A 14,739-nucleotide genomic window follows, 5' to 3' on the forward strand; every position below is an offset into this window, starting at 1 on the left:
AGCCGCCATTGCACCTGGGGCCAATGTGAGCGACGTATCCGATCTATTGATAAAGGTAGCTTTGATGGAGTCTCGTGTTATTGTGGTACACGCCAATCCTGAATTAGGCCTGACGATATTCTCTGTGGCACACAATCATGACATGTTGATGAGTGGGTATGTTTGGATAGCAACAGATTGGCTAGCTGCTTCGTTAGATCCTTTAGGACACCTCGGTTCTGAGATCACAAGCACAATGCAAGGTGTTATTGCGCTGAGACAACACACAGCAGATTCGAAATCAAAGGTTTCCTTGGTCTCTAGGTGGAAGAAGTTAATTAAAGAAGGAAATGATGGAAACTATCAGCTCAACGCATATGGTTTATATGCCTATGATACCGTCTGGGTTATTGCTCGGGCAATGGATGCCTTCTTCAATGACGGTGGAAATATTTCCTTCTCGAGTGATCCAAGACTGCGTGCGGTGGAGGGAGGGCATCTTCACTTAGATGCAATGAGTATATTTGATGACGGGGATCTTTTGCTTGATAAGCTTCGGAGTACAAATTTAAGTGGCGTGACTGGTCATGTTCAGTTTGATTCAAATGGATACCTCATTCATCCTGCGTATGATATCATTAACGTAATAGGCAGTGGAAGTCATATTGTTGGATTTTGGTCGAATTATACTGGCTTGTCTATTGCGACTCCTGAGGCACTGTACGAAAATCCAGCCAATCGTTCCGCGGTAAATCAGCAACTTCGTAGTGTAGTTTGGCCAGGAGAAACGACTGCAATACCTCGGGGATGGGTTTTTCCTAATAACGGGAAGCAGTTAAGAATCATAGTGCCCAATAGAGTTAGTTATCGAGACTTTGTTTCCAAAGCACCAGGTACTGGAGCAGTAGATGGCTTTTGCATTGATGTGTTTCTGTCCGCTGTCAATTTGCTGCCATATGCTGTTCCTCATAAATTTGTAGCTTATGGTAATGGTCGTGAGAACCCAGATTACAATGAGCTGGTAGATTTGGTTGGATCCAATGTGAGTATGAAAAAAAAAACCAGTTCTTTTACCTTTTAACTTTTTATCTGAGGCTTGTTAATTGAGCTAGGCTACTATTGATTGTGTCCAAGATGTGAATGCTATAGTTCTAAGTTTAAAATTTGGATTTCTAAATTGAAGATCTATACCACTGGATGTGATCAATTGCAAATCAACTGTTTCGAATTTGGATAATTTCAACGGCTTAATCATGTGTTTTGTGTTGTCAAATTCAACGTTTCCGAATTTTTATAAAATCAAATAGTCTTTTACTCATAGATACATGATTAAATATACATCGAAATGGTTGGAAAATTTATTTCCTAGGTAGTCCATGTGTACTGCATCCCCATGAAAAAAAATGGGTTTTCAATTTTAAATTTGGGTCTGTAGTTTCCATTCCTTTGATACTACTATTAATAGTCTAGCTCAACTCTTTATAATTGTAATGTTTTGATTTGTTGCTAATCTGTGAATTTGGTCTTTAGGTCTATGATGCTGCTGTTGGTGATATAGTGATCACTACAAATCGAACAAAGTATGTAGATTTTACACAGCCCTATGCTGAGTCTGGTCTGGTGATATTGGCACCTGTTAAGAGGCAAGCCTCAAATCCATGGGCTTTCTTGCAACCATTTACTCTGGAAATGTGGTGTGTCACAGGCGTTTTCTTTCTTGTGGTTGGATCTGTCATCTGGATTCTGGAACATAGGATTAATGATGAGTTCCGTGGCCCTCCACAAAAGCAAGTAGTAACCGTCTTTTGGTAAGATATCGAGAAAATTATGTTATATCCTTAAAATGGTCTCTCAATTTAGAAAAGAGAAAAGCTTATCCTTTACTGAGACTCCGAGAGACCTTTTTTTGTGCTAACTTATTTATCCAATTTCATAAAACAAGTGGCATTGAGGAAGCCTTATGCGAATGGGTAGGATGCATATCTAATTTTCTACCAAAAGAAACTTCCTAACAACCTTTTTAGCTTTCTAAAGAAATGAAACACCAATAACTGATTGCTAAGGAGTGTCTCTCATCCATTCAGTATAGGTGTGGTTTTGTGTAATAAAGGTATGAGATGGAATATAGCGCACTGGAGAAACTATTACATGAATATATGGTTAAACATGCTTGCATTCATGACTTAATTAAGGGTTAATCCTTTTGCGTCAATTGGGTCCAAGGAGCTTACCCTAGTCTGTCTCCTGTTCATAGACCTTTACTACCAAACAGATTGGTATCAGAGCCCATGATTCGATGGGCCTTTGCATGCTCTGTTTACTTCAAGGCTCTGTTGCATGGGATAGGGGTAAAGGCAGAGCGCGTGTGAAGTCACATGTGTCAGTGGTGTAACTTGGTGAAACATGAGTTAGGGCTCTCTTTAATGCACGTGTACTCTTGGCTCCAGTCTGACTTTGATTGTCTGTGAAGTGGTAAGTTGAGATATTATCTCGGTTAGCCACTGCATTGCAGCGTTAGGTTTGAGTTCGATTCAATTGAATCCAAGTGAAGGTAGACATTTGTTAAGATATATCCTGCATCCATTAGGTTGAAGTGAGTGCGAGTTTATGTAGCAGAGACGATGATGGTATTTAGTTCTACAATAGAAAAATAGTTAGATGCCCATGTGGTTTTATATGTTTGAACTCATGGCTCAATTAAAGGCTAATCCTTTTGAGTCAATTGGGCTCCAGTAGATTAGCCAAGTTCATTTCGCAATCATGGGCCTTTACAACCCAACACTAGTATCCAAATTTTCTAATTGGCAATGCAAAACTTGATAACAAACAAAACTAATTTGGAAATTATGGCACTTCTAGAAACTTAAAGTCTTCAACTTTAATCCAGACCCATGCCATGCTTCCCAACATTGATTGTTATATCATGAGATGACGGGATACAATCTAGATTTGTTGTTACATGTGAGGCTTTTGAGTTTCAGATTGTATTTGACGTGTGTAGGGCGAGAACTTCATTTAACATGGCCATAACAAAGCTTAAAATTTGTCCAGCAGCTTGCTTCTATAATTGCATGTTTTGTATGTAATGCACTGAGCAGAGTTCAATGGTATATTTGATTGTAAATGGATCAATGTGCAATAGATATGCTGCCGGAAACTGAAATATCAGTTTCTATAAAAAGTGGCCAAAAAGAAGCTGAGAAATAATTTGTTCCTCACTAACCTGAAAATTCTACACCCTTGTTCCCTAGCTAAAGATTGAAAGATAGTCATTTGACATACCCGATGCTTGACTCTCTTCTCATCTTCTTAATTGTATATGAAACTCATACATTTTGGTTCAAAGATGTTTATTTGTTGATTATGGTTTCGGTATAGAAAATTAGACATTGGTCCATTGTACTCTCAACAATCAAGTCTCAACTAAGACTTGATAAGAATCTGGTTTGATATTGCATGTTGATACTGCATTTATTAATAATGGAGTCTGGATGCCAGAACGAACCTGACACTAAGAACACTTTCCAGCATTTACATGCGGATTGGATACAGGCATGACGGTTCTAAATCCAATGGGGTTCTAACAGTATAGACTAGGCTCAGCTCAGCCTGACCCAGCTTGCACCCTAGTTGTGTCTTTTATGCGTGTGTGCATATGCGCATGTGCGTGCAGGTTCGTCTGTGCACGTGTATGCGCGCGCATGTTCTGGGATCCAATTACCCTAATTTATACATGATAATTTCGGTCAGTGGGAGACAGTTTGTTTAGATCTGAAATGAACTATAATTTGTTATATTCTAATGAAATTTTATACAGTGTGTTAATAGTTGAAATTAACTGGTAATGAAGTTTATGCCTACTGGGCCTACGATGCCAACACTTGCAGTAACTCTGCTATAAACGTGTGGTCTTTTCGTTTTTTGCGTGTAATTTGCATAGTATTGTCTGTTTCTCTACCTTGGTAGTCATCTCTTGCATTCTACACTCATTGCTTTTCCAACAATCCTTTAGGTCTTGAACCCAATCACCCGTTATGAACTTATATTTCTAGTCTATTTTCGATGTGGGATTAAATCTCAGCTCCAACCATATTTTAGCTCGAATGCTTTCAGCATGAGATCCCAAACCAGTACACTGCGGAGAGTCATGACGCCTAAAGGACATTGCAACGCAGTGCATGGCAAGTCATCATTACTAAGATTTTGCATTTCAGCTTCAAATATCAGTTCTCCAGATAAACTTAGCCGAGTCACATTTATCCATTTTCGAGGTCTACACAAATTGTGAAGTACCAAAAGCAAAATTTGTAAGTCTATTGTCATTAAATTTTTTGGAAGTTCACTTTATCCGACAATTCTTGAACATGTCCTAATTTATATTGGCTCACTAGTGGCCTCTTAAGTTTCATTATAGATGCATTTTTATACTAGACATGATCTCTTATGCAATCACTGATTAGAGTAATGTTGTTTTAAGACTTGATCTCTATGCGTTTGTTACGAATGTGTTCTGTGTATGGTACAAATATCAATATGGACCAAATTAGATTTGACTTAAAAGTACACAATTTTGAATGGTCAAATGTTGATATGGTTTATATTCAGATTGATCATAGAACTTGGTCTTTTGAGGCTTATGTTTTATGATGTCATTAAGTTATTGTCATATATTTCTACATTCTGAGTTCTGCTATGCTCTGTATTGCAGGTTTAGCTTCTCAACCTTGTTTTTCTCTCATAGTAAGTGAATTTAAACTTGTTCATTACGCTTTGGCTTAGTTTCACTTTGGTACTCTAAACTTTACTCATTTTTCACATTGACACTCCAATGTACTTTCATAACGCTTTGAGACCTCTTAGTGCACCGGTTAAGAAAGGTGATAATATTATAGTTAATGGGGCAAAAAGATCTAGAGGCGGACCTAAGAGAACTTGGTTGGAAGCAATTAAGAAGAATATAATAATGTTTAACTTAATGGATGATATGACCCATATTAAAATGGAATGGAAGAATGTATTTTATGTAGCCGATCCTAAATACGTGGGATAAAAACTTTGTTGTTGTTTTTGTTGTTTTTGTTGTTTTATACCCCCGTCCATATTTCTTTAGTTTTTCTCCTAAATTTATATCACGTGCTTACCTTGTGCACTACTGTTGGGATCATGTGGTTGTTTAGATCCCTAGCCACTGGGTAAAATGGACCTGCATGTGTTACGAATTTACAGAGTCTAAAAAAATATGGATGGGGGTATCAAAGTGAATGGAGTTGAAACTTAGGGATATCAAAGTGTTAAAAGAATACATTGAGGCATCAAAGTGAAAAATGGGTAAACTTTATTGTATCAAATATCAAAAATGAGCCATATCTTCAAGTCACACATTAAGGTTTTCGAGACTGATACTCATATTTATTTATTTCCAGGAGAGAACACAGTGAGCACTCTGGGGCGTGTGGTGTTGATAATATGGCTTTTTGTGGTATTAATAATCCAGTCTAGCTACACAGCAAGTCTAACTTCAATTCTCACTGTGCAAAGACTCTCATCTTCTATCCGAGGAATTGATTCCTTGATAGCTAGCAAAGAACCTATAGGGTTTCAAGTAGGTTCTTTTGCTGAAAACTATATGGTTTATGAACTTGGCATAGAAAGATCCAGGCTGAGGAAACTTGGTTCTCCTGAAGCTTATGCGAGAGCCCTTGATCTTGGTCCTGATAATGGAGGAGTTGCTGCCGTGGTAGATGAGCGCCTTTATGTCGATCTATTTCTCTCTACTAATTGCAAATACACAATTGTTGGCCAAGAGTTCACGAGAACTGGCTGGGGTTTTGTAAGTAATTTTCCTTCCATTTTTTCGCTGTATTTTAGTATTGCACGTGATAATTAGGATAAATATGCCTGGAACCTTGTAACTCAAAATAATGAACCAAATCTAAACGATGAGAACATAGTTAACAACATTTATGTCTCATCTTCTTTCTGGATATCCTATTTCGATGCCTTTGTTACACCAGACCATACTTGGACTTGTAACTGTACCCGGCACTCCCAACAAGCCCTTTGGTAGCTCAGATCGAGCTAATAAAGGTAGTGTTTGAACCAACATTTTACACTCGAATTGAGTCATGCCAGTGTAGTAGATGTGAAACATTTGCTACCAAGCAAAACCCCAAAACTGCTGGATCAAATCATGTGTCTCCACCTTGAGTTTTAAACTATGCCGATAAAATTTTTAGTCTGCAACGTGTTTGTTAGTCCTTCTAGATGGTTTAACTGGGGTTGACTTGCTAGATAAAGACGAACTTTTAAAAAAAAAATCCATGGATTAAAATTTATTCCATCTTATGAAGAGGGTGGGGGGAAAAACCTTTATAGTAAATCTTTTTTTCTCAAACACAGTCAGTCCTTCACTTAGGAACTCTTTATGCAAACAGCATTCCTCCTCTTAACCATTCTCTTTTAATCCTGGGTCCAAAAGGATTCATTCTAGAGCCTGAAGACCAATCATACTCGGCACCTTGTCTACCCTGTCCTCTTTGCAATATGATAGCTGATTCTAGCATTAATTGCACATAGGCCAACCCCGTAGTATCTCTGTCTTGCACTTAGTACCCCTGTAGTTTCCTTGTCATATAGATAGACCACCTGGCTTAGTTTATTTTTTTCCCCTCGGTGAAGTTTTTGGCAGGTGCTGCTCGTTGCTGAAACTAGCGAGTCTATCTGAGGGTAAAAGAGAGAAAATTTAACCCAGGGGGTCCGTCTGCAGCGATGAAACTGCAGGGGCAGCAAGTGCAAAGCAACGATACTACAGTGGGTCTATGTGCAATCAACACCAAATTCTAACTCGTCTCTTGCTAAACCAGACCCACACCAGAAATTTTAAACCTCTTTGATGGTAGTTGCTTCGGCACGTGCATATTAAACTTAAATTTCTTTATTTTTCATTTCGCCAATGTTGTTCGACTGCATCCCAGGCATTCCCGCGGGACTCCCAGTTAGCAGTGGACATGTCGACTGCCATCCTCACTCTCTCAGAGAACGGCGACCTGCAGAGGATCCACGACAAGTGGCTGATAAAAAGAGCCTGCGACTCTGAGAACGACGAGCTCGATTCGGAGAGGCTCCACTTCTCCAGCTTCTGGGGCTTGTTTCTGATATGCGGTCTTGCATGCTTCTTCTCCCTCCTCATCTTCTTCGTCCTCATGCTCAAGCAATTCAGGCAGCATGTCCCTCCGCCGACCCCGGAGTCTTCTGGGAGGGGAGGCTCGAGTCTTCATACTTTCCTCTCTTTTGTTGACACTAAGGCAGAAGATTCTACGGCTAAGAGGAAGCAGGCGCAGAAGGGGGTTGATGCGAATGGCATTGATGTTGAAGGCTAGCTTTAGTTTGTTCGGCATTTTTGCAATATTGCAAAAAGTTGATACGAATAAGTAAATATAATATAGGTTTTCTAGTCTCCACCCCCACTTTTTTTTTTTTTTGAAGGGTTGTAATCCTTCTCTTTTGGTATGTTATAAGAGTTCAGCTTGCAGAAAGTAGGAAGGATGTGAAAACCCTTTGTGGCTTGCAAAGTCTTGACGTATTTCACATTACCGCGAGGAATGCTGACAAAAAGTGTAGTAATTAAAGGACAGACTTTCTCATTCTAAGTTAATTAATGTATTCTTCAATTGATCAAACTCTATTGTTTATGATCTTGGTGTAGATTGAGGGGGGTTGTAATTCCTGAGTCCTAATTGATGTAGCAAAAATAGTTGATCAAAAACTCAAGTGTTGATCAGGTCTCGATTTGTGATCAAAAACTAATTGTAACGTATGGTTTGTGTAATGCTCAGAAGAAACTGTAACAGGTTATTTTTTGCTTGTAAACCCAAAGCTTTACCGACATTTACTTTAAAACCCACGCGGTTCTCCATCTTCTCATATAGATCCAAAATACGAAGTTTATTTACTTAAACATATGGATGTGTTAGTCACATCTTAAAGATTTAAACCATCTTAAATAATATTTTTAAGTTAATTAGCCAGGGATTTAAACCATCGTTGATTATTTAGTAGGTGGTTATGATACAATCTAAATCTAACACTTACCATACCACCGTGTATTGTACTCATTCCTAATTTGCACTAAAAGAAAAAATCATAACCATCAACTAGATAAGCAATGGCTGTGATTATGTAGTGATCCATCCACTATCTTTTTTATAGTGGAGAAGATCCGAATCCATTAGCCAGTGCTCGATAACTTGACAAATGTGAGAATTTGAAGGACACAGATACGCAAATAAGATGCATGTAGAGGTTCAATTTACAAAAAGACATCACCACTTAAACCGCAGCTCGGTATCTTGCCGATGACATCGCTCCTGCGATTCTTGGAAACCGCAGTCCTTTTGAAATCAAGCCATTAGGGTTTCCTGATGACAAAGATCTCTTCTTTGTGCTCTTACGCCCCAAAATTTTAGGCGCCAACTAAAGAGATGACGGTGGCGGGGTTGGATGGAGCTGGAGCTAGGGTTTTTGGGTACAAGTGATAGATTGAGGAGGTAATAAGATTTTGTTTCTATTTTTGGGCGTGCATGGTTCTTCAGCGATTACTGTAGTATGCAGGTATTGATGCTTGTTTGGTAAAATTTGTGATTTTTTTTAAGACATCAACTGAAATTGTGGTTTTGCCGGTTAAGGACTCCAAAAATTGAGAAAGCAACAAGATTTTGTTTCAATAGTCGAACATCTTGAGCGAGCTCGTCCATGGGTATTTTGTTGAATTTAGAGCTATGTACTCAAGTTTGAATTAATGAAGTCTTGGGAGTGTTCAAAATGTGGTTGTGCATGCAAAAAAAAAATGATGCTTTAGAAAAAATCTCTCGAAAACTTAGAGATTTAGGGCCTACTTATGAACCAAAATAGAGTGTTTCAAATTTAGGCCTGCAGCCCAGGGGTAATGATGAACCTAGAGTTGGGGAAATTTCAGTTAAACTTTTGGAATTCCAAACCCCTAGAAATGGAGAGAAAGAAATGACACCGTCTATTCTCTCCTATTGTCTCTCCACTCCTTCCATTTGAATTCATTTTGTCATAGTTCGGCATCACCATTTTTGAAAAACCACTTTTGTTATTACTATTGAAGTTAAAACGACACTGCAGTACGAAGTTTTCGGAATAATAACTTTTTGGTATGCCAAATAAAGTTGCACCCAAATTATGCTTTTCAAGACAAAATATAGTTGTTGAAGTATCGCAATAGATGGTAGTTAAGAGTCTAAAACAGAACAAAGTTTTAGCTTCTAGAGGCTACGGTAGGTTAAAAAGTGGTCATTAGAAGTATAATGCAGATTAAAACTTATTTATTTTAGAGTAGACACTACTATACACAGTGGGGAGAGTTATGGCTGGGAACCCTCTCGTGGATGGGAAGGTATATATATTACTTAATTAAGAAGGGTTGCATATGAAGATTTTGAAGGGGAGTACAAAGTGAGAAATATTTCAATCTCATGACTCAATTACTATTGCAGATGGGACTATGTGTTTCGAGAAAAGCTAAACCATGCATTGAAGTCAACCTGAAATTGATTAGAAAAATCCGTAGTTGTAAAAAGCGGTCTATGTGCCCTCATAGATCTTGGGATAGCCTAGGAGAGAATGAGCTGTTAAGCGGGCTGCAGAGCTTAGGTCGTAGTCTGATTTCCTCCAGTAGCACCCCCACATCCTCCAACCTCACTGGTCTCCCCCACTGACTCCGAACATCTCTTTCACTTCCTCCAACCTTCAGCAAAATCTCCTCTTCACCAAATTAAAAAGAAAAGAAAAGAAATCAGCCTAGGCCCCCGCAGCCTAGGCACTAGGCAGCGCGCTTTCTGTAACATTGAAGAAATACACAACAAGAAGTGATACCCTAAGACGAAGAGGGAAACAACCATAAAATAATTGGGCGGAGGGAAGGTGAAAGAAATGAGCTCTTTTTAACTCTTCTATGTGAAAATTAGTTGCCTCCTGTCTCTTAAATTTCATACAATAATCTGATAATTTGAATGTAGCCGTTACCTGGTATTGATTCTGAAAGTAACATTAAATACAAAGTCTGTACTCAAATCTAAATTCAATTCCTTAGCAGATGTCATTCTAACTGGATTTGTTCTAAAATGTAACTTCGGAAGTAAACACAGTCAGTTTATCATGATTTTTACTGCATTTTTATATCTTTGCACCAGGTAATTTAATAGATAGAAACTTCCAGCTTGCGATCCATTCTTTTAAAAATCACATCCTTCCATCTCGCGGTTTCTTCATATGTATGTATATAACTTCATAAGTTCATATGTATGTATATAACTGCATCTTTATGTTTGCATGTCTTTATTTCTCACTCAAGTATAAGTTACAATTGCCAATCAATAGATGTTTAAAGTTATACACAATTACATCCATTTTTTACTTTTCCATGTGCTAGATATGAAGTTTGTCATTTCAACTTTGCAGTCGATTAGGGATCTTATATTTTTTATGTAAATCCTATCTTATATTTTTTAAGTGATCTGTGTGTTCTAGATATCAAGTTAGTCATTTCAACTTTGCAGCCGATTTAGGATCTTATATTTTTTAAAGAAATGATAGAGGCACACTCTAAGGCACACCACCAACCACACTCCCTCTCTCTCTACAGTGCAGGGGGTCCCACATGTGATTTTTTAAAAAAATCACATGTGGGACCCCCTGCACTGTAGAGAGAGAGGGAGTGTGGTTGGTGGTGTGCCTTAGAGTGTGCCTGTAGCGCCTCTCTATTTTTTAAGTGGTCTATGTGTGCTTATGAATGCCTCCGTCTAACTGTACTAGCCTAAAAAAAGGAGACAGAATAAAGTAAAGTAACTACATCACTAATGATCTCATGCTTGGAAGTTTGGGTACAAGGATGCAGAAGATTCCCTGTTTGTTAATGTCATGTCCATTCTGTAAAAGAAAATTGCCATTATTCTCTAGAAAAAAAACATCTTTTTGTAGGGAAGTCGGCATGCTAAAGTCATCAGTTGTGTAATTACTGCTGTAAGTACTATATAACCTTATAGGTAATAAGTTGACAAAGGGGGAGTGGAAGAAGACCAGTTAGAGCTAAGGCTTTGTTATGAAAGTGACATGCTTTTATGCAACTTCTTTACTTTCTGTTCACTTTCGTTTGATGGTAATTGTTACATGGTTAGTAGTATAATACTGATTGAGGGAGGGATCATGAGTTTTTTTTTGTAATGCCATGTAAACCTCGTTTTAGACAAAAAAACAGATAATGACTGATAGTGATAATTTATTTCATTACATATGACATGTGTAAAGAAAGTAGACATGTAACGTCTAGCAGTCTATTTAACATTCATACTAAANTCAAGTAAAAGACAGCAAGAAGTTCCAGTTATATAGCTACTGTACATACCAACTGCTTGGTGTAGGCGTCTAAAAATACCTATAGGTATCCACGCACAGCTCGAGACAGAGAGAAGGTGATGAATGCCACTATCTAAGTCTAAGAGGATTATCCGATGCTGATGAACACATGAAGCGAAACAGCGAACCGAATAGCCTATGCACTCACCGGCCACCTCCAAGTGGCCCGTATACTTACAAGCCATCAAATCGGCAAATCAAGTGACCCGCACGCTCATCAGCCACCAAAACAACGTACAGATCAATGAATCGATGAAATACCCGTAACGACAGAACAAGTCGAAATCCGGAAGACTAAAAAAGCCGCTGGCGGTCGAGTCGCATCGAAACGGCTCGACCGAACCAGTGGTTCGGCCCATAGCCAGATCACCAAGGGTGCTCGACGGCAAATCACCAATTGGTGGCTGGGCCATGGCCGAGCCACCTTTGGTAGCTAGGATGAAGGCTGGAGCCATCATTTGGTGGCTGGGACATGGCCGAGCCACCATTCGGTGGCTGGGCTCAGGTCAAACCACCATTTGGTGGCTGGGACAAGGCCGAGCCACCATTTGGTGGCTGGGACATGGCCGAGCCACCATTCGGTGGCTGGGCTCAGGTCAAACCACCATTTGGTGGCTGAGACAAGGCCGAGCCACCATTTGGTGGCTGGGACATGGCCGAGCCACCATTTGGTGGCTGAGACAAGGCCGAGCCACCATTTGGTGGCCCGGCCAAGGCCGAGCCACGGGTGACTGTTCGGCCAAAATTCTGTTTTTTGGTTCTTTTATGGATTCTTTCGGATTTGGGTGTTCCAACTGATCTGATACAGCGGTTGTGCGGTTGTTAACTGAAGATACAGAGAAATCCATCAGTCTCATCCAAATAACCACATCCGAAGCCTATAAATAGGAGCCAAAGACCTCCATTTTTGGAGGAGGACATCAATAGGACGAAGTGTTGTCGAATTGGAGAGTGGAACCACGAATTTACAGTAAGGGTTAGCAGATCTTGGCGATCTCCTGTGCATAAAGAGTGGAGTTCGAGAGATCGGAGACCCGTTCCCTATTCCTCCGGATTTAAGCTTGGTCTTAAATCCCGAGAAGAGTCGTGATTTTGCTTAGTTAAAATCATCGCTATTGCAATTACTTCCTTCGTGAAGTGAGAGCATTGATTATCCAACTTTTGCTAACCGGATCTGATCCGTGGCGGTCCACGGATATTAACGTCCCCGGCACAGGCAAAGATCCCACGCAAGCAGCGGATGATAAACGTCCGTTGCGCTATTTGACAAGAGTTGTAATCTTTATTTTTATTGTATAAAGAAGATCTTATAAAAAGATCGCTTTTCTTTTCATTTGAGTTTATTGTAATGACCAAAGTTATAATAGATTTGATGACAATGAAAACATTAATTTTTGACACAAACAAGTTGGCGACCACAGTGGGAGCTAACAGTTTTGCTACCGAAGCTGTCGTGCCGCAACCGCGGATCCGGATTCCAGTTTACGAAGAGGTCGAGTACGAGTTCGACCAATTAAAATTTAAGGAATATCTGTCGTCCTCCTCCAGATCTTCCGCCCCTCGCAAGCGAAGGAAGATCAAGGCTCCCGTTGTCGTTGTAACACCGCTTTGCAATACCCCTCCGGCCTCCAACGAGTCCAGATCTACAGATTTAGACTTTTCCTCCATCAAGGAGTCGATTGCTAAAAGCGTGCCAACCCTATCAAAGAGGGCACGCCAAAGACAGCGCCAACGACTTGCGCGCCAACGACTTGCGCGCCGATTTACTAAAGCTTTGGAGTCTGTTGATGGGATCGGCTATGAGGCGGATCTGAAACGCAGAAAGAACCGAGTTCCTCAGCGACAAACAGATGCCCTCTCCTCCGAACCAGCAGCGAATGAATGGATCCAAGTCAAACGGACCCGCTCAACCCTCGAGGAGCGCATTCAGAAGCATCACGCCTTAATTGCGCACACACGAATTTTCGTGCGAGAAGCGCAGATGATGAAGCAAGAAGTGGTCAAGAAGCCACCAAGATCACGCCGAGTCTGGAGGCCAAAATCCAAACCAGCATCAAAAACAACCCAAACGGTGCCCGAAGCCATCGAAAAAACCAGAAAACCAAATGGTGGCTCGACCAAATTCAAACCACCAAATGGTGGCTCGGCCAAATTCAAACCACCAAATGGTGGCTCGGCCAATGTCAAACCACCAAATGGTGGCTCGACCAATATCAAACCACCAAATGGTGGCTTGGCCAAAGTCAAACCACCAAATGGTGGTTTGAGCAAAACTCAGACTTGTTCGGTCCGTTTCACTGCTGATTCACTTCCTACAGTCCCGTCTGGGTTTCCGATGGCCTTTATTACTATCCCGATGAATTCCGCACTTCCGGTGAAGCCTCACGACCACGGAGACTTGTCCCGTTTCAAGATAAGGATGACGGATCGCCTGGGTCCTTTGCACGAGGATCGAGGTAAAGTTCCGATCAAAGAGCGCTTGGGTCCGGTGACTGAACCCCGAGCAACCACTCGAGCTGGGGGTCGCACACGCCCTCGCAACAAGTCAGGACCTTTGTATAATGGGAAAACCCTTGCAATTGATCGCCTCGGACGGCGAATTGAAGACCAAGAGTCCGTCAAAAGCTCGCGCTCCCAAAAGCGTAGCTCCAAACACGTGACTCTTAAGAACGCCAATAAGGCAGCAAGCTCTCAGAAGGAAACGTGTTCGTCAGACAACGGTGTTATACCAGAGGAGTCATGCCAACACGCGATAGGTTACTCCGGTCTTCAGACCGATGAGTTGTACTATTGGGCTGAGGGTACGAACAGATCTCGAAAGAGAAATACCCGAGAAACGGACTCATTGTTCGTGCACAAACATTATCGGGGCAGTATTATCAGCGTGTAGCTGTCCTAAGACCGCTCCGCAGAGGGTCTCGGTATTCAAGAGGATCTCTAACGGAATGGCCAAGTCCAGACCAAAGCGTCTCCGTAAAAAGCGATCGGCTGTTCAAGATGACGAACTCCCGGAAGTCACCATAAATATAGCTGATAAGGGAAAGTCGATTCGACTTTCTAGCTCTGACCCGCTTATATCTCATCGTCTAACCCGGTTGTGATCAGGAATTATTAGACAAAGAGATTATCTGAGAATGCAGAGGGGATTATCCTCCGATGATGAAGCATCAGATGCCAACTCTGTAGTCGCTTCTGACCAAACGGTGTCTAGTCCAGGACAATCGCACGAGGCATTCATGATCAACACCGAGCAAATCGCCAAAATTCTCGAGGATGCTCTAACCAAACAGAAATAGGCATTCAAGATCGAAATGGAAATGGCTA

The 14,739-nt window shown here is 40.7% G+C and overlaps 1 protein-coding gene across 1 annotated transcript in view; it reads left to right on the forward strand.

Moving 5' to 3' along the window:
• Nucleotides 1-7,658, forward strand: part of LOC109847506 (glutamate receptor 3.1-like) — an 8,904-nt gene extending 1,246 nt beyond the window's left edge. The window contains 5 exon segments of the mRNA XM_020416734.1: nucleotides 1-1,021; nucleotides 1,510-1,787; nucleotides 4,688-4,719; nucleotides 5,403-5,809; nucleotides 6,954-7,658. The exon segment at nucleotides 1-1,021 is cut by the window's left edge and continues 18 nt beyond it. Of these exon segments, the coding sequence (XP_020272323.1) occupies nucleotides 1-1,021; nucleotides 1,510-1,787; nucleotides 4,688-4,719; nucleotides 5,403-5,809; nucleotides 6,954-7,358 (2,143 nt within the window). The 3' untranslated portion in view covers nucleotides 7,359-7,658.

This window comes from Asparagus officinalis, chromosome 7 (assembly GCF_001876935.1).
Source record: "Asparagus officinalis chromosome 7, Aspof.V1, whole genome shotgun sequence".
NCBI lineage: Eukaryota > Viridiplantae > Streptophyta > Magnoliopsida > Asparagales > Asparagaceae > Asparagus > Asparagus officinalis.